Source organism: Phasianus colchicus, chromosome 24 (assembly GCF_987193195.1).
Source record: "Phasianus colchicus chromosome 24, bPhaCol1.hap1.1, whole genome shotgun sequence".
Taxonomy (NCBI): Eukaryota; Metazoa; Chordata; class Aves; order Galliformes; family Phasianidae; genus Phasianus; species Phasianus colchicus.
In genome coordinates, this window is record NC_143459.1 from 2,478,000 (window position 1) to 2,500,019 (window position 22,020).

At 42.7% G+C, this 22,020-nt stretch overlaps 2 protein-coding genes across 7 annotated transcripts in view; both read left to right on the plus strand.

The window, feature by feature from the left end:
- The first annotated feature begins 11 nt into the window (after positions 1-11).
- Positions 12-722, plus strand: ATP5IF1 (ATP synthase inhibitory factor subunit 1). Its single transcript, XM_031595148.2, has 3 exons — positions 12-169; positions 240-352; positions 445-722. Exons 1-3 carry the CDS (start codon positions 74-76, stop codon positions 584-586), a joined length of 351 nt encoding a protein of 116 aa, XP_031451008.2. The 5' UTR covers positions 12-73; the 3' UTR covers positions 587-722.
- A 5,170-nt stretch (positions 723-5,892) lies between these two features.
- The window catches only part of HNRNPR (heterogeneous nuclear ribonucleoprotein R), a 39,283-nt gene continuing 23,155 nt past the window's right edge, over positions 5,893-22,020 (plus strand). For 3 of the 6 annotated variants that reach the window (XR_016459819.1, XR_016459820.1, XM_031595056.2), the window contains exons 1-6: positions 5,896-6,050; positions 12,072-12,240; positions 14,459-14,577; positions 14,972-15,079; positions 15,616-15,729; positions 20,651-20,827. Coding sequence is in view for 4 of the 6 variants with exons in the window: in XM_031595056.2 (XP_031450916.2) it covers positions 5,976-6,050; positions 12,072-12,240; positions 14,459-14,577; positions 14,972-15,079; positions 15,616-15,729; positions 20,651-20,827 (762 nt within the window). In the remaining 2 variants the exon portion in view is untranslated. Of the gene's footprint in view, positions 6,051-12,071; positions 12,241-14,458; positions 14,578-14,971; positions 15,080-15,615; positions 15,730-20,650; positions 20,828-22,020 lie in introns of all 6 variants that reach the window. The other 3 variants (XM_031595057.2, XM_090124334.1, XM_090124332.1) reach the window with 3 other exon arrangements.

Below are 22,020 nucleotides of genomic sequence, written 5' to 3' on the forward strand. Positions count from 1 at the left end.
TCGGGCTCTTCCCGCTCGGCGGGGCTGGGCGCGGTGCGGCCCCGCCCACGCGGCGCTCCAAGGGCAGGCGGACATGGCGGCCGTGTCGGCGCTGCGGGGCGGCCTGCGCGGGGCCCTCCTGGCGCAGCAGCAGCAGCGCGCTTGGAGCTCGGGCTCCGGCGCCGACCAGGTGCGTGCGGGGCGGTGCGGGGCGGGGTGAGCGTGCGGGGCGCCGCGCTCAACGCCTCGTTTCCCCGCAGCTGGGCGAGCTGGGCAAAGGCGCCGGGAAGGGCGGCGGCGGCGGCGGCTCCATTCGCGAGGCCGGAGGGGCTTTCGGTAAGAAGCAGGCGGCCGAGGAGGAGCGTTACTTCAGGTGAGCCTCCGGACCTCGGCGGGACGCCGTGCGCGGTCACGCCGTGCGCGGTCACGCCGTGCCGGGCCCACCTGCGCTGTGTTCCGTTACAGGGAGAAGGAGCGGGAGCAGCTGGCGGCCTTGAGGAGGCACCACGAGGAGGAGATCGATCACCACAAGAAGGAGATCGAGCGGCTGCAGAAGGAGATCGAGCGGCACAAGCATAAGATCAAGAAGCTGAAGGACGATGACTAAGCTGCTGCTGCTGGGTGCTGTTTGCCTCCGGTGTAGAACAGCCGTGCGGGCTGCGTGCTTTGGCCAAAGTTATCCACGTGTGTTGCGTTATACTGCGGTCGGCAGCAATGTCAAATAAACTGCTCAGTGGCTCTTCTGTTCGGTAACTGGTTAATGAGGGGGCAAAAAAAAAAAAATCTGCTGTTTGGTTGTAAGTATCATAGAATCATAGAATGGCCTGGGTTGTAAAGGACCACAGTGATCATGCAGTCCCAACCCCCTGCTGTGTGCAGGTCACCAACCAGCAGCCCAGGCTGCCCAGAGCCACATCCAGCCTGGCTTTGAATGCCTGCAGGGATGGGGCATCCACAGCCTCCTTGGGCAACCTGTTCCAGTGCATCACCGCCCTCTGGGTGAAAAACTTCCTCCTGAAATCCAACCTAAACCTCTCCTGTCTCAGCTTAAAACCATTCCCCCTTGTCCTATCACTATCCACCCTTATAAACAGCCGTTCCCCCTCCTGTTTATACACACCCTTGAACATCACTGCTTTCTGTAAGCTTTGTTTGTTTATTTGAAAGAAATGTCCACTGCTGCTCAGTGTGCTGAATTCTCATAAAGATGCAGGCAAAGGGTGGGGGGCAAAGAGGGAAAAGAGAAGGTGACTGAGGGAGTGCTGCTCACAAATGGAACTGCTTTGAGAAGCCACCCGCTGCAAGGAGCATCTCAACATGCAGTTCTGTCACTGCACTCAGCAATCAGTGCCTTAAACAGAGGAAGGCCCTGTGCTAAGTCCCAGAGAGCCCACTTGTAGTGCAAATTTCTACAGCAAAGCAGCAGGGTGCAGCCTGCTTTGTCCACAGATGTTGTTTTCTCCAGATGTTTTTCTCTGCCTCCTATTCTTTATCCAAGTCTCCTCCAAAAAGGATGGATTGAGTTGAATTTTTTACGTGTTTGGTCACTTTTGAGATTCTGATGCAAGGAAACAGAAGGTACAACATGATAGCTGCTGAAATGGTGTAGCACTGAGCCCTGGGAAGAAGTGGAGTGTATACAGTAAGAACAGACAGATACGCAAACAGGCTTTTCTGCCTCACCTTTGCTGCCTTGCCTGTTACTTTTGCCCAGGCAGACCTGTAGCTTCTACAGAAGCCAGCCTGCATTGAACTATGTCCAACTGTGGAGTGTGGTGATGAAGCTGGACTGGGCATCGTGTGTGTGGAGCTGTCATTTCTGAAACAGCAGGAAGCAAAGCAGAGCCTTCCATAAAGAAGGTGCTTTGAGAAGGGTGCAGCTACCTGTTGGACAGCATCACGGTTTCTCTGGTGGTAACTGGTACACCCCCAGTCAGCTGTTCTCCCACTGAATTGCTTTCACCAGGATAACCATTTCCAGAGTGAATGATGGTAGCATTAATGAAGAGTAATGTGCCCTTAAACTCCTGTTTAGTGCAAGTGCAATCCAGCTGTCTTGAGGGTACTTTATTTTCAATTGAGGCTGATTAACCTGAGCCAAAAGTATCAATATCTTCCCCCTTCCCCATCTCCCTGGTAAAATGAAACCTAATGGTAGGCAGTATACTTATCAGCCTCAATTTTTACTCCTTTCCTCCTGAATCTGTGAGCACGTTGCCTTTCCTCACAGGCTGTGGAGTCACTGGTACAAGTGCAGAACAATTTCTTGGCATCGTGGCTACAGTGGACAATGGAATAGCTGAAAGAAGCACTAGGACAGCATTATACTCAAATGTGAGCACATTCCATTCTGACATCCCAGACAGGTGAAGACTATGCTAAAGTACTGAAGATGTATGGGAGGTGTGGTAGGAAGCACTACATGGGATCATTTGGATGGTCTGGGTTCATTGTTGTTTTACCACTGCAGTGCTGCTGTGCCTTATAGACACCATCCAGGTCAGCAGCAAAGCCCAGGTGCACTTCGTGGTAGAGGGGATTTGCTGGGAGGTGGTATGAATGTTCTTATGTGGATCCCTACCACCTACCATGGCCCTGGGAGATGTGTTACAAACTCTGAAGTCCCCTGGAACAGTAGCAATACCAGATCTGTTGATGAAGGTTAAAAAGAATTTTAATGTTTTCAGGCAATTCTGATGCTGGGTGGCCAACCCCTGCAGCCCGAGACCTGTAAGCTGCAAGGATGGTGCTGGATAGCCTCTAAACTGCAGCCATGCAATAGGCTACAGAAAGGCTTCCTCTATTGCTCTGGGATGGCCAATGACACGAATAGCCCTTCTACGAAAAGGAAGGGATTCTTCTCCCTTCCTGCCAGCACTGAGTGCAAGCTCACTCTCTGCAGCAGAACTTCACACTTTCCTTGATTCAAAGATGCTGTTTGTCCTGACTAAATCAGGTCTTGTATACTGGCAGTTCCTGTAGCACCTGTACAGACAGACCTGTAACATCATTCCAGGAGTGTTTAGCAATAAATAAATAACTAAAAGTTTAAAATTACTCTTTGTTCCAGAACACCTGGAACTTCCTTGCGGTTTCAGCTTGTTGTTTTGCACTGGACCAACCTACTGCCTTCATGTCACAGCTTGCTCCTGGCTAAAGGTATTCCATGTACAGAAGATAGGAAAAAAATGGTATCCACTGACCCTTGCTGAGCATTTATGAAGCTCAAACAGTGAGTGTGAGCATACTGAAGTGGTAGGTGGTGCATTTCAGCAGTAATGCCATCACAGCAGCTGTGAAACTGTGGGTCACTTCTACTGGTGCAGATTTTTATGAGAATGGCACACAGGCTTTTGTTCATCTCTGGTGAAAATGTATAGATAATGGTGGTGGCTACGCTGAAAAATGGTGTTTTGTGGCTGGGAATTTGCTCTTATCAAATAGTGTTATTGTGCTTTTTGTTATAATAGTAAATAAATAGGAAGCATTATTTTCAGAGCAACCTATGTACAAGGAGAACACATCTGATTTCACATCAGAATTTGGTCAGGCCTGTTTACAGCCAACATATGTGCAGTCTGCAGCATACAGTAGATGACTTTCATACAATATATAACAATGATCCTGTTGTCGTGTTGAAACAAAGCTCATAGACCTCGTCATAGAAAAAAACTCCAAACAACCAGACTGCTTGATGGAAGCACTGTTGGAACAGAAATGGTTTATGTTCCATATTACAGTGAAAAAGTAATAGTGCCAGATCCTGTTAAGGAATGTGTGGTGGTCGTCTGGTAGCTTAAAAGTTAATCCATGTTTAATTCCAAACTCTGCCTTACGAACACCAGGTTGCTAATGGTGTATATTATTATTATTAAACTCTTGGCAAAAAAAAAAAAGCATTAAAAAAAATAACAAAAAGCTATGCAGAAGTTCTGTGCCAACAAGGACCTGTTAAGCTTAACCTCAAATCAATCTGGATTTGGGAGATGAAATGAGAAACAAAACAAACAAAAAAACCATACTACCTAAACCCACAGCCTGCTACTGCTCACAGCTGTCTGTGCAGAATTAATTGCCCAAGAGGGACTTTGGGAAATGCCAGAGCAGAACAGAGAAAGTGTTAGCAATGCCTTCAAGGCTTTTATTTTGACAATTAGTGCAATAGGAATGTTCCTGCTGCAAGAAATGCTAGTGCTCAATAACTGACATTACTGCCTTGTCAAAAAGCACCCTTCCTCAATACATACTTTGCTGTAATCTCATTATGTTCAGTCTTCTAGTGTAAAGGGTATGTCAATGGAAGAGCTGTGCAGGACATTTCTGAAGCACCAGAGGAGAGATGTTCAGATCCCTCAATTCCTCTTTATTTTTGTGCTGTGACAATTCCTTAAGCATATTAAGGACTCCCAGTCAGAGGAACTGCTGATCAACTTAAAGGATGAGGCGGTCATTGTACCCCTTGCAGCTCTATGCCATGAGAGATCCCACAGTCAAGACTGGAAATGGCAGATACAGAGCAGCACAGAGTTCACATGCAAAGCTGCAGCTCCACCCATGAGCACCAAGCAGGTTCAGCAAGGCACAGAATTGTAGGTGTTGAAAACGAAATCCAAAGATCATGAAGTCCAACATCCCTGCTAACGCAGATTCCCCAAAGTAGGTCACACAGATAGGCATCCTGTTGGGTCTTGAATATCTCCAGTGAAGGAGATCCATTCCACCTCTTTGGGCAGCCTCTTCCAGCTCTGACAGTAAAGTTCTTCTTTGAGTTAGCACTTGCATTCCAGTTTCTGCCCATTGCCCCTTGTTCTGTTGCTTCATGCCACTGGGAAGAGCCTGTCCCCACTGACTTGACTCCTGCACTTTAGATATTTACGGACAGCAATAAGTCCCCTCTCAGCCTTTTCTTCTCAGACTGAGGATTCCAAGGGCTCTCAGCCTTTCCTCATACTGCAGACACTCCAGGTCATTAATCATCTCTTATCACCCTCGGCTGGACTGCATCCAGGAGATCCTCACCTTTTTGGACACAGCATTCCACCTGTGGCAGACAGAGCACCTCCAGCACCTGAGACAGACTTCAACTTCCAGACCCCGAAGCTGCTTTTACATCCCTCAGCCAACGCACACAACTTCATCCACACCCACAACGGGAGCACAAACACACGCTTAACGTGCACGCAGCTTTCAGGAGAGGTTTGTTGTCAGAAGGAGCTGCTCTTCTCACAGCTCCGGATGAGAAAAGGCCCAGTGGGAGAAACACCATCACTGCCCACGAGCTGCTCTCCTACAGATTGCTGCATCCAACGCGCACCCTGGAGGAGCTGCTCTCCTACAGACCAAGCAAACAAGGCACAGATGAACCCTATTTAATCACAGGTTAATTAGCTAATAACAGCACACCTGGGCAGCAGGACCCCCCGCTAATTTTGTTCAGAGGAAGTGCCGCACGGAGCCCTCCCGGCTGTGCCTCGGAGCTAACAGCCCCGGTTCCTTTACGAGGCAAAAGCCGCCGTGAGCGCTTTCCCTCCGCAGTACCGCTACTGGGCAGAACCGGGAAGGCTCCGCACAGCCACCAGGCTGCGCTCCGGTGACAGACGCATCAGCTCAACCCCCGGCAGCGCCCGCCGGGCCACCACCAGGCCGCAGCTCCGGGGCGGAGCCCAGCCGCCACCGCCCGCCCTCGCGCCGCACGTTCAGGGCGGAGCGGCGCCGCGCGCTCCCCGCGCTCTCTTTGTTCCGAAGCTGCGGGCGGTGCTGCCCCTTTAAAAGCCCCAGCTCCGGCCCTGCCGGCGCGCCGGGTTGAAGGCGCTGCGCGATTGGTTACAGATCCCTCCTCCGATTGGTCTCCGGGAGTCACGGCTGGTTCCGCCTCCCCCTTCCTATAGGCGGGGCCGGCCGCTCGTCTAGAGCGGGAGGTTCTGAGTGGGTGAAGCCGCGGTCCCTGGAAACAGTTCCGGGAAACCCCGCGTGTTGCCGGGGTCGCACCGCCGTCCATGAGGAGAAGGAGGAGCGCGCGCCATTTGCCGTCGCTGCTTGGGCCCGAGCTGCGCCGCGCAGGCCCTGCTCCGGTGAGTCCCCGGGAGGCGTCAGGGGCGCCGGGACGTCCCCTCGCGCGGTGAGGGCGCTCCGCGGCCGGGGGCGAGCGCTCCCGGGTAGGCCCCGCGGCGGGGAGGGCCGCCGAGAGCTCGGGATAGGCCCGGCGCGGGCGGAGGCGGGCCCGAGGCGCTGGCGCCGCGTCGGAACGCGGGGTGGGGGCGTCGCAGGGCGCGGCTCGGCCGCTCGGAAGGCGGCGGGGGGCGGGAGGGCCGCGCGCGGGAGCTGGGCCGGGAGCGGCCTGGGGGCGGGACCTGCGGCCCGGCGGGGGCGGGCGGCCGACCTGGAGCGGGCCCTGCGCGGGGAGGGCGGCGCGGGCGGGGGATGCCCCGCTGCCGCCGCCGCTCCCGGGGTGCCCCGCTCCTCTCGGGCTGAGCGGGAACCGCGCGGGGCCGCGGATGGCCGTGGCGGCTCCTTCCCGGCCCCTCCCGGCGGCGGAGGGCTGTTGTGGGGGGGGCTGCCGAGGGCTCGGACGGAGCGGCCGCCGCTGTCGCAGCGCTGTGTAAAACGCGGCGCGGTGCTGCTGCGGGGAGACGCTCGCCTGAACGCTGTTGTTGGGACATCGCTTCACTGAACGGTCTTTTACGTGAGGTCTTTAGCAAAACTTGACGAGTTCTTCTTAAATACGTGATTATTACCTTTATTTTGTAAACGAGGCTCGAGTTACTGGGCCTTGGTTGCCCGGGTTCTGAACGCGCCCCATCGCGGTGCTGCAGCACTCCGTGAAGAAAGTTGCTCGGATCTCCCTCACCCTATTCGCAGCACAGAGGATCCCCCAGCAGTGATGCTTTTCTGCTTGCCAAGGATGTTAATGTTCCTGGAGCTGGGTTGTGTTGTTTTGTTTTTAAATTTGAGATCATATTTTGTGTGACTCTGAATTTTTGACGTATCTTTCTAAAGTAAAGGTCGCCTGGAGTTCTGTATCTTAGTGTCGTTTTCACTTATCTATGCAAACTGTTGCGTTTGCAGTGTGGTAGAGCCTGCTTGATAATTTCATATCCCAAAAGCTGTATTCCTGTCTCAGTGCGATTGCTGTTGGTGTCATGTTTGAGCTTCCTGCTAACGCTGAAATTATGTCAGAAAACAAAACCCGCAAAAAGCAAAACAAAACCCACATTCCTGTAGGATAAACTCATCAGTGCAGTGCTTGTTTTGATTGTAGCTCTGCTTTGAGTTGGAGTGCTGTGAGCGTTGTTCTGTACGACCCAGCTGAGCAGATGAGCTACAAAGGGCCAACTGCAGATAGGAGGGAGGATGCTCAGACTTTGTACTGAGGTAGCAAAGCACAGGAGTTACTGATGTAGCTGTATTCTCTTGAAACAAAGGTGCACCTTGCTAACCTGTGTGTGAGTCTCTTGGTGGGGAGGCTGTGCTAGGCTTTTGGTTAGCATCATGATGGGGATTCTCAGGTATTTCCATTCTGTTAGAAGATGGTTTGGGAAAGGCTGAGAGCTCAGTGCTGGCAGGGTGAGGATGCTGGCTCCTCGAAGTTACAGCTTGCTGCTGAGGTACTGGTCTGGAAACTGGGATGATGCATGTAGGTTTTTCAGGGTGTGATAACTTCAAAACAAATCTTCCCACAATTCATGCTAATAAATAATGTATCATAATTAAGCTATTAAAATGTGATTTCAGTGATGGAGTAATCTATGGTACAAAGGGAATAGCAGTAATGCTTTCACATAAAAAAAAAATGAAGGGGTGTAGCAGTATATCTTATGAGCAGGTGAGGTTTTAATAAATTCCCCATTCAGTCTTTTAGTGCGAGTTCTTATCTCCTTCTTGTGCATGTGCTTCTTTCTGCTTAGATAAGAATCTTCTTGCAGTGTAACTCATAACTTCATAGGGACTATGTTTGTTTTCTTGTTGTTCATTTGAAAAAGTTTCTTAAAGTAATAAGGTAATAAGCTAAAGCTATTCTTAATCTGATTTAACTCCTATAATAGGGACCTGCGGATAATGCACTCAATAGGAGGAATGGCAACATAAACAACCAGAAATTACTTGGGTGCTACTTTAATGCATGAGTTTAGTAATGCTTCCAGTGCACCTGAGCTTAATAAATAGTTCACTTCATGATGTCAAAAGTTATACAGCAGCAAAGCTGAAAACAGTGTTGGTGGATGGTCAATGTAAGTTGGCTATTGTAGTTCACAGTATTGTTTTCCCTCTACTAGAAGTTGCCATTTCTTTTCCTTGATGCTGTTATTAAGCATGTTGACAGTTAACTAGACCGTGAATTTGTAATTAGTGATTAATTATACTTAGTTTCTGGGTGGCAACCTCTATTGGAGTATGGGTGGAAAATAGAGGGAATGGTCACATTGTGGCTGTTTCAGTGACTGTCAGTCTGACATTAAGGCTGACATTAAGTTTCAGTATTCATGATGCCATGCACTGTCAGGCTCTGATGTGTGTTGCAGTTTTTTTTTCCCCTGGGAAAAGTACTGAGAGCCATTTGAGTTATTAAGAATGGAAAAGAAGCCTGTATGGGACTAATGTAAAGGCATTCCTAAGTTTTTAAGCATCTACTTGTCAAAAAAAGGGACAACTCACCTGGCAAACCCAGCTTTTGAGATGCAGAATGCAGAAATTCCAAGTGAAAGATAGTGCATAGCTTACAAGCATGTCTGCTATGACCGAGTATTCCTGGCCTTCAGAACAAGCACTGTCAACAACCGTGTGAATTTCAAAACAAAACCACCCCCCACAACCTCCCCTTGCATGCAGCCCTGCAGCTGGGAGGTGCTGAAGGTAGGCAGCATTTCAGGTACCAATGGAACCCTCCCTGCCCGTGTAAAGTTTCCCCCAGTGTGTATTTACTGCTGCTCGCTCGGTAAGCACGTTTTTCTATATGCTATTTTAAATTCATCCATTTCTGCATGTAATAAAGACAAATGCATATCCCAACACATACTAATATACTCATAATCCTTTGCTTCTAATTGACACCAAAAATCTTTGCTATTCAACCAGTCTCCCTCTTTCTAGGTAGTTAGTTAATGTAGAGGAGACTCTGGAGCACAGTATTTGAGGGCTTTACCCACATGCACGTGCTTTTTTTTGTGGCCTGTGACAGGCTGAGCCACACACACACATGGTATGCAAACACAGATATCGCTCCTCTTTAACTCACTTTTAAACTTTTTTAGAGGAGAATAAAAAACATCAATGAAATCATTTTTTTCCTTACTAATGATGTGTGTAGGAGAGTATGTTGTCTTGATGGCTGCATCTGGCAGATGTCTAGAGGGAGATCTAAATGAGTTTTTTCAGCAATGGCTTTCACTCATGCAGCTGTTCTGAATGCAGAGTGAGGATTTCAGGGCTGTAAAAGATGCAGTTTCTCTTGTTGGTGATCATTCAGGAAAGTAAAGTCCATCTGATCTCAGACTTCAGGCCAAGCTTGCAAAGCCAGAATAGCATCTATTACTGTAATGGGTGAAGAGAAATACATTTCTTGTGGATGCTGTTGGGACTGGGATGTTCTGACAGCTGTATCGTTTTAAAAACTTTCCAGAGTATCTTTTTAGTTAAGACTGTGGGACAGGAAATAGCTGAAATTTCAGCAGCCAAACACAACTTTCATGATTGGTGGATATAGACAGCATTTGACTTTAGGTTTTTTTTTGAGGCTGATAGTTATTAAAGAATAATGAATTGTACAGCTAATGAATTAAAATGCAGAGACTTAATTTGCATTGTCTGAAAGCCTACTTAGAAAAGCTTTTGGTCAGCTGTGGTGCTGTGCAGTAATGTGATACCTAGCTGTTAGGTTTAGCTCCAAGTACTGCTGTATGCTTGTGGTGAAGGTGGATCATCTCAGTGCTGCTAGGCTGCAAATCTTGCATGGTTTGAGTTATTGGAGCTGAGGTGTTTCTGCCTGACACAGAATAGTGGTCAGCTTTTTGGTCAGTTACACCCAAGTCCGAGGATGTGCTCAGCAGTGCTAAATATATTAGAAGCTGATTCTTATAAACCAAATCTGGTTTACAAGAAAAAAGGAAAAGTAAATGCTCAGGGAGCATCACTATAAACCTTCTGAACCTCAGTGGTACTCATAATTGTTTTAATAGTTTTTTGTATTAATGACTTAATTTAGCCTCCTAGGTTTTTGTTTCTATATGGAGAAGATGTGTATAAGTACTGGATTCTGTAAAGCAATAAGGAGGTGAAAAGAAGCAAAAAAAAAATGCACTGATCTTTTGTATATCTTTTTTTCTGTATAGCATCTTATGCATTTTTGATATATACACTCAAAGCATTCTCACTGTAACTAAACCCTTTGTCCTGCACTGTTTCAAGTTAGAGATGTTGCAGATGTAGTCTAGCTAGCAGACATGGGTCTGACTTTCATTTTCCATTATTTTTGTATCCGTACCTATGGAATCCTGACATTCAGTCAGTGGTTTGAATGCTCAGTTAATTCTGTAGTGAGAGATAAGCCTTACTGTAGTCCTGAGGTAACAATTTTCTCTTCTGTTTTTGGGCTAAAGTCACATTCGCTTTTAAGTAATTAAGTTTCTGTTTTGGAGTAAACTGATAGAAAGTGATTTCTGAGTCAAGAAACAGAACATGTGTATGTATAAATGCCAAGTAGTTATGGAAGACTTCACCTCTTTTCCTTGCTGATTGCATAAAGAAGTGACAGCTGATAGAGAAGTAACACGAGGCTGTGTTCCATCTCTAAAACTGCCCTTCAAGTCAAGACAGTTGTAGTAAAAGAAGAAAAACATTTTTTTGGCTCAAGATTGTAAATTATAGGCTACCTTCCAAAAAGTTGTTGTCTAGAAAGGATGGGTATAAATGGGATTGATTTAGGGGTGGTTATCTTTGGAGAGTTGTTTTTTTTCAGCACAGTGAATAGTTTGAGGCTTCGGAGTCTTAAAAGTGAAAGCAAAACTTGTTCTTGAGTCCTCTTCGTATCTGTTTTCCAGTACTGAATTGCATTGCTCTTGCCATGCTGCGTGTGTCTATCTGGTTATCATTTCACTGCTGATCATTGACTTCTTCCCTCTCTTTTAAAGCCTGAGGCTCATTTCGTTTCTGAACTCAAAAACTGATCATCCTAATGTTCTCTGCTGGGTAGTTGATTTGTCCTTTGTCAGCCTTTGTATCTGAGAGTACCGAGTATCAGCTGGCTGGCTAATTGAGAAATGGAAACAGTTTTTAATGAATTGGGCAAAGCCCACTGAAATTGTCTGAGAAGATAGTTGTGCATTTCTCAGTGCACGTATTTGCAATCAGTTAATCCTGAAAGCAAGTCTGTAACTGAAGACGCTGCAGTCATGGCTTCCTTTTAAACCAGTAAGTTCTTAAAAAAGCAGTTTGATTTGTAGAGCTCCTATTTGAGTAAAACTGAGCCTGGAAATGGCTCAGTTGCAGCTGGAAATTGTAATGTGCTCGCGAGTGCAATTTTTCTCTTCCTATCCTTAATGAGTTCTGTTAGTGTTATGAGAGTGTTTGGCTAGTCTTGTGCAGTACGTTGGGTTTGAAGGAAGGCATGGCAACAAGCCAAGAAAGTGCAAATTAGCAAACAAGTATTGACATTTTGGTATCTTAAGCTACCCTGCAGGGTTATGTGTTCGCTGAATTTTAACCAATTGTTTTAAAAGTAGAGGAATGGGAAATGAAAATAGCAACTAGCTCTTCTGATTCTTCTTTGAAGGATGTTATTATCGTATCCCAGTGCATTGTAGCTGCTATGGTAACCAGTTAACTTGCTGACAATCTAAAGTTTAGACATCATTATGTACATGAAGTACACTTAAGGAGGAGAAAAAAAAAAAGTGAATTCTTCCATGTACATTTTCTGCAGTATTAAGGGTTGTACTTTCTTTTGAAACTTAGATCAGCTGCATCCAAAAGATATTAAATAAAACTTCTGATATAGGTCATTTGCAGCATGTATACAAATTAGTTTAGATAAATCATGCATTGTCCTACAAACTAGTTTTTTCTGGCTTATTGTAATATAGCTCCTGAATTTTTTCCAGCAGCATAATAAAATGGCTAATCAGGTGAATGGTAATGCGGTACAGTTAAAAGAAGAGGAAGAACCAATGGATACTTCCAGTGTAACTCACACAGAACACTACAAGACACTGATAGAGGCAGGCCTCCCACAGAAGGTGGCAGAGAGACTTGATGAAATATTTCAGACAGGTATAATATGCATTTCTTGTTTCTGATTGGTTATGAAAGTGAGGGCATACCATTTTCAAATTTTTATAGATTAAGGTTTAAAAATTGTTTTTGATCTGTGTAGCTCTAAATGTTTTGCTACTTTGACTTCCCTAAAGGCAAATTGGGTTTGACATTGACTGATTATTTGACACGTCCTTAGTGTTGTATGTGTTATCTTAGTTGCTTTAGGGCACAGAGCACTAGTTTCTTAGTTGTCAAATAAAGATGTGTTTGAGCATACTAAACTGTACATTTTTTTTCCTTCAATCCAAATCATCATTTTGCTTTTACTTTTCTACTGTCAACTCCTCACAGTGGTTCTTAAACACTCAAGAGCTGGACAGGTGACCTAGTGAGGGAAACAACTAGCTTGTCTTGCCTGGGACTACATTTGAATTGAGTCTGCTTGTGGATTTTGTGTTCTCTCTAGTTCTGAGCGGACAGTTTAATCCATGTTTGTTACTCCACTGAAAAGTTCAGTTTGATACTAACTGCTTTTTTAACAAATGAGGACTAAGCTATCTAGCAAATTGAGAAATATTTTGCTGGTAGCAAGTGGTCTCTGCAACTGCTAGACAAAAGGTTTCTTTATATACCAAGGTTTCTCTGTTTTATTTTTGTAACATCCCATCCTCCCGTATTATTTTGTCCTTAGACAGAAGCATCTTTTTTTTCCTCTTTAGAGTGTGTTCCGTGAACAAATGTATAAGAAGCAGTAGAACTGCTTTATGTGCTTATGGCAAGATGACAGTTTTTGTTGAAAAGAGTCAAAATTCCACTGATTAAACGAAGGCAGTTCAAAAACAATACTTTATCCCTTCATCAGTATGACATTCTGGGTCATGTGAATGATGTCTTTTGAAAGTCATTCACAGTGAGCTTTCATCAAGCCTTTACAAGCTTTTATTGGCATAGACACGCACTTTCTAACTGTGGGTCATGATGATGTACACTTGATGGTTTGAGAGAAGGAGTAAATGCCTGGGCAGAGGAACTTGTGGGGTCTAACCTGTGTGGTAGTTAGGTTGTGTTGTGAGGAGTTCTCAAGGGAGTTAAAAGCTTTTCAGCCCAGAACCTAACTACCTAGTATAATTCCATTGCATGAGTAACCTGAAACCAGTTATTTGCATTTCCTTAAGCCAGTGCAGATGCTCACATTGTGCAGGGGTTTGTCAGTGAAACATTCTGCTTCTGAGACCAGAGCTAAATTTGGAGTTGAAGTTTGGGATTTTTAATCTGCTGAGGTCTCATTTGAAAGATACAGGTGCCTTCCAATATGCAGGATCACTTCTGAAATGTAGTCCTTGGGCTTGGCACTACTTTGCATTTTTGAAAGCAAGTAGCAGTTAAATAATCCGTATTCTGGAAACCAAGCTGTTGCAAAGTGTGTGGAGTTATTGGTCCTGATTTTCCCTGTGCGGTTTAAAAAGTGCAGATGTTAATAACCCAAAGTTCTCATACTCCACAGCTTATGCAAGTGCATTGCAAAAGGGGAAAACAAAAAAACCCGCAAACCTGTAAAGATCCTGAAACAGAAAAAGTGCTTCAGAACTGGTCCAGTGTTTCTTGGGGGAGTCTGTACCTGTAAAATTAACATTAGCCTTTCGGGTACATGGTAGGGCTCAAAACAATACCTTTTTGAATTCTGGCTCTTGAACTGCATGGAGCAACAAAACAAGTGAAATTAAATAAATTTTTAGACATGAGCAGTTTACTGATTTTTGCTTTTTGAACTTAGGTGGAAAGAGTGAACAAACCATTCTACTTAATATTTTGTAGTGCTTTGGGAGTGTTTGATCTTCAGTTAGAAAGTTCCTTTTTGTAGAGTAGGATACACGTAATGTTCACATGTCAGCTTACTTTAGAACAGCTCCATTCAAGAGAATGAAGTGTGAAACTTAAGAGTCAAACAAAACCCAAATTGTTAGAAGTGAGCCAGAGTTCTCTGTTGGATTTCCAAATGCTAGAAAGCTGTTACACATGGGGTGTAATCTTGCACTTCAGTTAATGCTTAGGTATATACATTTTAATTTAACTTTTTTTCATTGTTGTACTCATATTTTTCATATACTTGTGTAGGAATATGTAATTATATTAAATATATAATACTGTTATGGACTTTAAAAGCAAACTGCATAGTTCTTAGCTTGTATGACATTTAATAGAAATCTGTAACTTCTTTATCTTTAACTTTTAGGGTTGGTAGCTTATGTCGATCTTGATGAAAGAGCAATTGATGCTCTTAGGGAATTTAATGAAGAAGGAGCCCTCTCTGTATTACAGCAGTTTAAAGAAAGTGACCTGTCGCATGTACAGGTAAGGTGAGAGCTCCAGAAGCGTGAGCACATAAGTGTAAATAGTGTTCTGGCACTATTGGCAGGAGAGCCAAAACATAGAAACTCTTTTCATGTTCTGTGTATTTCAAACCCAGATCATTGGCCTGCTTAAGAATTTCCCTAAATGTTGTGGGTATTTGAGTGCAAAATTAAAGCTCCCAGATAATAAAAATGAGTGCTATTGAGAACGTAAGGTAAAAAATACGGCTTGAAATTCCATGCTTAGAAGTTTGATCAATTAATTGTTGTATTTTTCAAGAGGATTCTTTTGATACTTGACATTGTCTTATCTAGTGAATTCACAGTTTGGATTTGGTGTATTCCCAGAGCTTTTCATACCCCAGATTTAATTACTTTATAAATTGTATCTACAGAACAAAAGTGCATTTTTATGTGGAGTTATGAAGACCTACAGGCAAAGAGAGAAACAAGGCAGCAAAGTACAGGAATCGACAAAGGGACCAGATGAAGCAAAGATCAAGGTAACGTGTAGAAAATACTGACTGTGCTGTACTACAGACTGTATACAGACTGAAGTAATTTTAATGCTTAATGCTTGAGAGGCATCAGTATTGCTTGGATAAGACCATCCACACAAGGCATTAAAGGATTGTATGCAAGATTGAAAAGAGAGAATGCTTGTTTGAGATGTAGATGTACCTGATTGCACGATTACCAAAATGCATGAACTTAAAAATATATATATATATTTGTTTCACAATTATCTTGTCTTCTTATACTAGTTTTTACAAGCTGATAAAATTGAGATTAATTGGACATTCCAACAAGATTGAGTCTTGGAGTTGGTGAATATGTTAAGAAATCATTTTTGTGTTGTGCAGAACTGACTTAGAAAGCTAGTGAGAAGTTCTGGAGTTCCTTGGCTACTACATAAGATATTGCAAACAGAAAATAAGGGAAAAAGAAGTTTTTTGCAGTGACCTCAGAAACAAGTTCTGTTGTTTGTGGCCCCTGCCCTCCACGTAACTATTGTCAATTCTTTTTCATTTTTTTTCAGGCTTTGCTAGAGAGGACTGGTTACACTTTGGATGTAACTACAGGACAGAGAAAATATGGAGGCCCTCCTCCAGATACTGTGTATTCTGGTGTTCAGCCTGGTATTGGAACAGAGGTTAGTATGCACAGACTAGTAACATTATTTCGTGTGCTTATGCAAAGTCACTTGTTAAAAGACTGGCAAATAAATTATACTGTGAGGGAATTGTCTAAAGCTTAAAGGAAAGCTTGCTTCTGTATTTGTCGTCTTCAGTCTTAGTCCTCAATATTCTGCAGAAAAAAGCATAATTGATTGAGGAGAAGAAAGAAGGTGGATATAATAGGAAGATTATGTAAAAATTACTGAAAATGAAGGTAGATATTGAAATTGTTAGACTTGATCATACACAATTGAAGATTGTGGTCTGCAGCTTTAAAACTGACAGATGTGCAGCTCAGTTAAAAAAAAAAAAAAACACAACTGAAAAGTGCTTGGCTGTTTGTTTTTTTTCACACCCCAAATGGAATTTGAGAAACAGTGACAAAGATTTCTGTGCAGTGTATTGGAAGCAGGTGAAGACTTAAGTGTAGTGTGCATCTTCTGGGGGAGAGGTGGTGGATGCCCCATCCTTGGAGGCATTCAAGGCTAGGCTGGATGTGGCTCTGGGCAGCCTGGTCTGCTGGTTGGTGACCCTGTACATAGCAGGGAGTTGGAACCAGATGATCATTGTGGTTCTTTTCAACCCAGGCCATTCTATGATTTATGATGTATTGCATTAGGATACTTAATGCAAAGTTTTGAAGAGGTCGGATTAGCTAGCAGTGACAGTGAATAATTTGTTAATAGTCACCAGTCTTTACAAAAGACATCTTCAGTGCTTTCATGATCTGATAGCAAAACCACTGCACTGAGAGGATCATTGTTTATTTTTGAAATGCTTTTCATTTCTTATTCAGGAAGGTGGCTTAAGAAGTCTGTTTTGTCAATATATGGTGATACAATACACGATATGAAGTGTTACTTTGCATCGAAAAACTCAAGTATTTTGTGCTGTTGTTGATAATTAGTCTCTATAGGAGGTCAGAAGAAAGCTGTAAAGTTGGCTTTGGCTGTGTTTAGTTGTACTGAGGGTGTGTTTTGTACTAGTAAGGTTCTTGAAGCTTTTAGAATGGGTGACTTCTGGAAACACCCTTAAGGACATAAATACTTCTCCCATGAATCAGGATTAGCAAAGCCCTGCTAACTAGTTACAAAAATCCTACCTCAGCTGAACCAGTGCTGGCGTTTAGTAGCAGATCAAGCCTGATTACTGCTCAGTTTGCTTTGTTAAGATGCTGATCATCTTACTTTAATAAAGCATCCAGAAGTTTGATTCAGCCTTCAGCAGTAGCTGTTAAGCTCAGAGAAATAGTAATCAAGATTTAAAACATGATCTCATGTTTTGGTGGATGTTACAGATCATGTTTTGACTCAGGAGACTCGGTACGTTGTTGTGGTGTTTTTTTCCCATAGCAAAGTGTGGGGTGTTGTATATTTGTTCTTCCTTGATGTTTTTTTTCCTAAGTTCTGCTTGTATAGTAGTGCAAAAACCTATCTTCTATTATTGTGTTTAAAAGTATGTAAAGACATAAGACGTATCCTTTTGGATTGTGATGATGAATCTTTCATGTTGGGGAGTTATTTTAAATAAATAAAGTTCTTGTGGCTTGTGCCAGCTGAGATGTTGATGCCAGAATTTCCACTGATGTCAGCAGTGGCAAACTTCTTTTTAAGGATATGCAAGTACTGCTACTGATTTCAAGAAAATGCATAAACTTTTTCACCAGGTGTATCAGATCTTTCTGCTGTAAGTATCTGTACACCAGATGGGTTTTTCTAAAGTGGGATGGATTCTTACACTGAAAGATAATCATTGATAACTTGCAGTACTCATCATGTACTACTTAGGTGCACTTTCTCCATTCTAGTTACAGTTTATCATCTTACTAAAGTGTATGAGCACGCTGCTGAAAAACAAGATTTTTCAGTTTTCAGTAATCTTAAAGTAGTTTTGTATAAATGATAAGAATTTAAGTTGACTAACTGGCAACTCAGAGTACTTAGAAAGCAGTGGCTAAGCAAAGTAAGAGGATGTGAAGACAGTAGTCATTTGTACATAGTAATTTCAAAATTATGTGCAGTCAAGAAAAGCAAATGTTATAAATATTTCATTAATTTCCATCACAGCAAGGAAAACTATTTAAGTGGATGAGGGATGAAAAGAATTGGGTTGTAAACCCATTACTAGTCAGGTGATGATAAAACTTTTATGCAGCTGAGGCAAGCATTCAGTGTTTCTATTGGATGTGCTCAATTGTAAATCCAAAATATCTGTATTTGGGAGTAGTAGCTGATTTGGTTTAGTTTTAACCTGTTAAGCAGATACATACTTTCCCTCCTAATCTTCTGTCTGGTGGAGGATGCTTGCAGCTGTTAAACCTGAGAAAACTGAAGTCTTTGTAATCCATGCTTTAAGAGATTAAAGAAAAAAAAAGCCCTATGTGAATATGACCTGTCTCCACTGTTGTATATTAAAAAAAAAGAGGATATAAAAAAAAAGAGGAAGCAGCTGATGAATACTTGATTTTCTTCTTTCAATTATTGATGTAAATGAATAAATACTTTTTTTTAAGGCATGACTTGAACAGAATTCCCTGCTATCTGTAAAATACCAGCCCTTGCCTGCACTACAGTAGGCACAGTTTGTTGCTGTGTTTCTGGTGTTGTTTTTTTTTCCAGCAAAAAAAATACACTTTTATATTTGAAGAGCTATGGGGTTTCAAAGGCTTTTATGTTGCTCTAGGTTTTTTTGTTCATTTTAGTATTTTTTTTTTAAGAAGGTTGTAGATACTGCTGAATTGAAGTAGTCACACAGCCCACATCAGTTCACGCTTAAATCTGGCATTTAGAAGATTGACTACAAAGTGCATCTGGAGTGCTGTGACATGGAGATGATGTTTTGAAGAAGCTCTTGAAATGCTGCTGTTAACCCTAATGCTTCTTTGTTAGTGAAAATAGAAGAACTCAGTTGTGGAAATAACTGGAGGATGTATCATGTAGAGTGTAGAAGTGAATTGCAGCCCTTATTAATGCTCTGTTACCTCATGACACTGACATTTTTCTTAAAGGACTCTCGTCATGATTGATCTTTTGAAGAAAAAAAAAACAAACAGTAAGAGAATAGAAATTGAGCATTTTGTACAGGTCCCTCTGGAAGCAAAACTGGAAGAAGTGATCTCAGCAGAGGCGCAGCAGCAGTGCAGCTGAATCCTACTTCGATGAGTTCTGCAATGTTATTGCAGTGATAGTGCCAGTTTCTGAGTTTTTGTAGTAATAGTAGTCTTGTGGAACTGAAATATGAAGCAAGAAGTATTTATATTCTGTAGTATTTCACAGAATGGCCCAGATTGGAAGAGACCTCAAGGATGATGAATCTCCAACCCCCCTTCCACATGCAGGGCCACCAACCTCCACATTTAATACCAGCCCAGGCTGTCCAGGGCCCCATCCGGTCTGGCCTTGAACATCTCCAGGGATGGGACATCCACAGCCTCTCTGGGCAGCTGTTGCAGCACCTCACCATTCTCTCTGTAAAGAACTTATTTCAGAATCTTTTTCAAGCTTGTTGATCTACCCAAAATAGTAATAGAAAAGGTTACTGTTTCATCTAAGTCTTTGAAGATGTTCATCTGGTATTTCTCATGTCTGCTGTTGATCTTATCATTTGTTATTGCATTCAAGTGTACAGGCTCAAAGCAAATTCATTTAGATGAGCTAAATTATTCCCATAGAGACATTTGGTCTTCCTGGTATGTATTTGAAGTCACTCCATAATGTAGGTCAGAGGTGGATGTGTTAAAATGAAATCCTTAATTCTGTTGCTCATTTCAGCCTCTGGAGTACATTACCCATTGTAGCAATCTTGTGGAATTGATGGTAGTCTTAAGTTTGTAGAAAGGAATTACATATACAATAAGGAGACTTAGTCAGAGACGCTGGAAGAAAAGCAGGAAAGTGAAGCCTTCAGTATAGAAAAAACAGGTAGTTCTTCAGCTGGTGGTTTCCCTGTCTTAATAGCAAGCTGGCGTTTCTTCTTGTGCACTTTCATTATGCTGTTATTTTTTGTCTTTGAAAACTCTACGTGTGTTTTGGAGTGAAAAGCTCTAGGCAGCACAAATGGATACAGCTACTGTAGGGATTTCTGAGCTGTTCTGAACTGTTCCCCCCCCACCTTGGGTTTGTTCCTATCAATGCTTATGTGGTTATTTGGCATGCCTTTAAGTGTTGGAATTATCTGCTGAGCAGATGTGCAGGGTGTTATGGGAGAGGCTCTTTTAATTTGAAAGATGAAGAGCTGACTAATGCTTAGTAGGAGTTAAAAACCAAAATATGCCAATATGACATTAAAGTGTGCCTTGCATTGGTGAATTGTACTGAGTTTAATAGTCACTGCTGTATGTGAGAAAGAAAAATGAGATTTCTAGGTTTTCTTAGACGTATTGAGCTGGTGTAATCAGAAACAAAAACAGAAGAGAAATAAGATACGTTAACAGTGAAAATCTGCATTAGGGCAACTTGCTAAGGATTTCTAGTGTTTTGTGTTGTTATTTTTTTCTTATCTCTGTATCTTTCTAATCAAGATTGGACTAGGGAATTATATGAAAATACTGCAAGAGTAAGGAATTGCTTGGTCTGGAATATTACAGTATTCCTGCCTAGGTAGCCTGTAAGGTCTTGTGACCAGGTAAGAAATATTTACCTCTTCAGTGGTGGAAAGGTACAGCCTCTTAGGTATACAAAACCTGGGCTTGTAATTTATATGCAGAGTCTAGTACTAATGTTGGGATTTTAGAAGGCGGTAGTAGCAGATAAAATAATGCACTTGCTAGTGAAGGCTACAGTGTTTCTGTTGTGATAGTTTCCGATGCAGATTGCTTCCCTTCCTAGAACTTTGGAGTACTAAAAGTAACTTCAGATTTTTGAAAAAGCTTTGGTTGAGTGTCCTCTTCCTTTATAGGTTTTTGTTGGTAAGATTCCCCGAGACTTGTATGAAGATGAATTGGTACCACTCTTTGAGAAAGCTGGTCCAATTTGGGATCTTCGCCTCATGATGGATCCTCTTTCTGGTCAAAACAGAGGTTATGCTTTCATTACCTTTTGTAGCAAAGATGCAGCTCAGGAAGCAGTCAAACTGGTGAGTAACTGTTTTCAAATTGGATGATGTAATGTAAACAGTGAGTATGTTGGGAGTGTGTTAGTGAAATGTTTGAAGTGTTTCACTAAACAATCATCAACAGACTCAAAATGTTGTTTTCTTAAAAAAAAAAAAAAATAGTAATAAAATTGTCTCCTGACTTGATTTAGTATGTACAAATAACAATCTACTCCTACAGCTTCTTCTATACTTTCTTATAATTACTTGATTAATCCTGAGTTTCAGTGTTTGAAGATGGTATTTTTGCCACTTAAGAAGGAAAAAAGGTGTTTTCCATCTTGTAACTTATAAGTTCAAGCTGCTTAGCCTTCTTTAAATTTTAGTGATTGGGGAAAATGAAAGGGAAGGATGCTGAAGTAACAGGAAATGTATCAACTGATACAGTCCTGGTGAAAGATTGGCCCCTCTTCCCTGGGTGTTGTACCAACTAAGTGAATTTGTGTGAATCTATTCCATATGTCCTGTATCTGGATTCTCTTCTCTCTCTCATGCTCTACTTTGGCATTATCTGGAGGAATCAGACTTGTATCTGAGTGAAGTATTTTGCACAGGCTTCTGGAGGAAAGGAAAATGGGGCATGCTAAATTTTTAGGCAATAACTTTTAATAGAAAAGCATGGTTCTTTTAGTACTGATGATAAATGTGAAATTTTGAAGTTTAGATTCTTCTGCATGAGGGGCCCTGCTGCTTCTGGTGTGCAGGTGCCAGTGGGAATGGGTTGATGTTTAGGAAAAACAGCCTTATAAGATAAACTTATTGCTCAACTGCTCTGGCCTTAATCTGAATTTGTTCTTCAAAGTTCTATTGTGTGTGAATCACTGTTTTATTTGAAGCAAAAATTGGCAAAATTTTGTATAATTCTTGAATATGAACAAGGTTACTGAAGTTGTTGCACCACCAGCTATATGCCTAAGTCACAGTGAGATGGCTGAAAGCTTTTACAGAATTAAATGAGAATTTTTCAGAAGCTGTCCGGTGTTCAAACTTCAGTCCCACTACGTTCTGTTTGAAAATATTCCTTAAAAACAAAGCTGCCTTCAGTTTGTTTTAAGATTGAATCTCCTGCCTTTAAAGATGTGTTAGAGTTGTTCAAAGTAATTCAACTGTGGGTACAAGTGTGATAAGGAAGTAGAAGAAACTTCTATGGGAAGCTTTTTAAAAAAATAAAAATA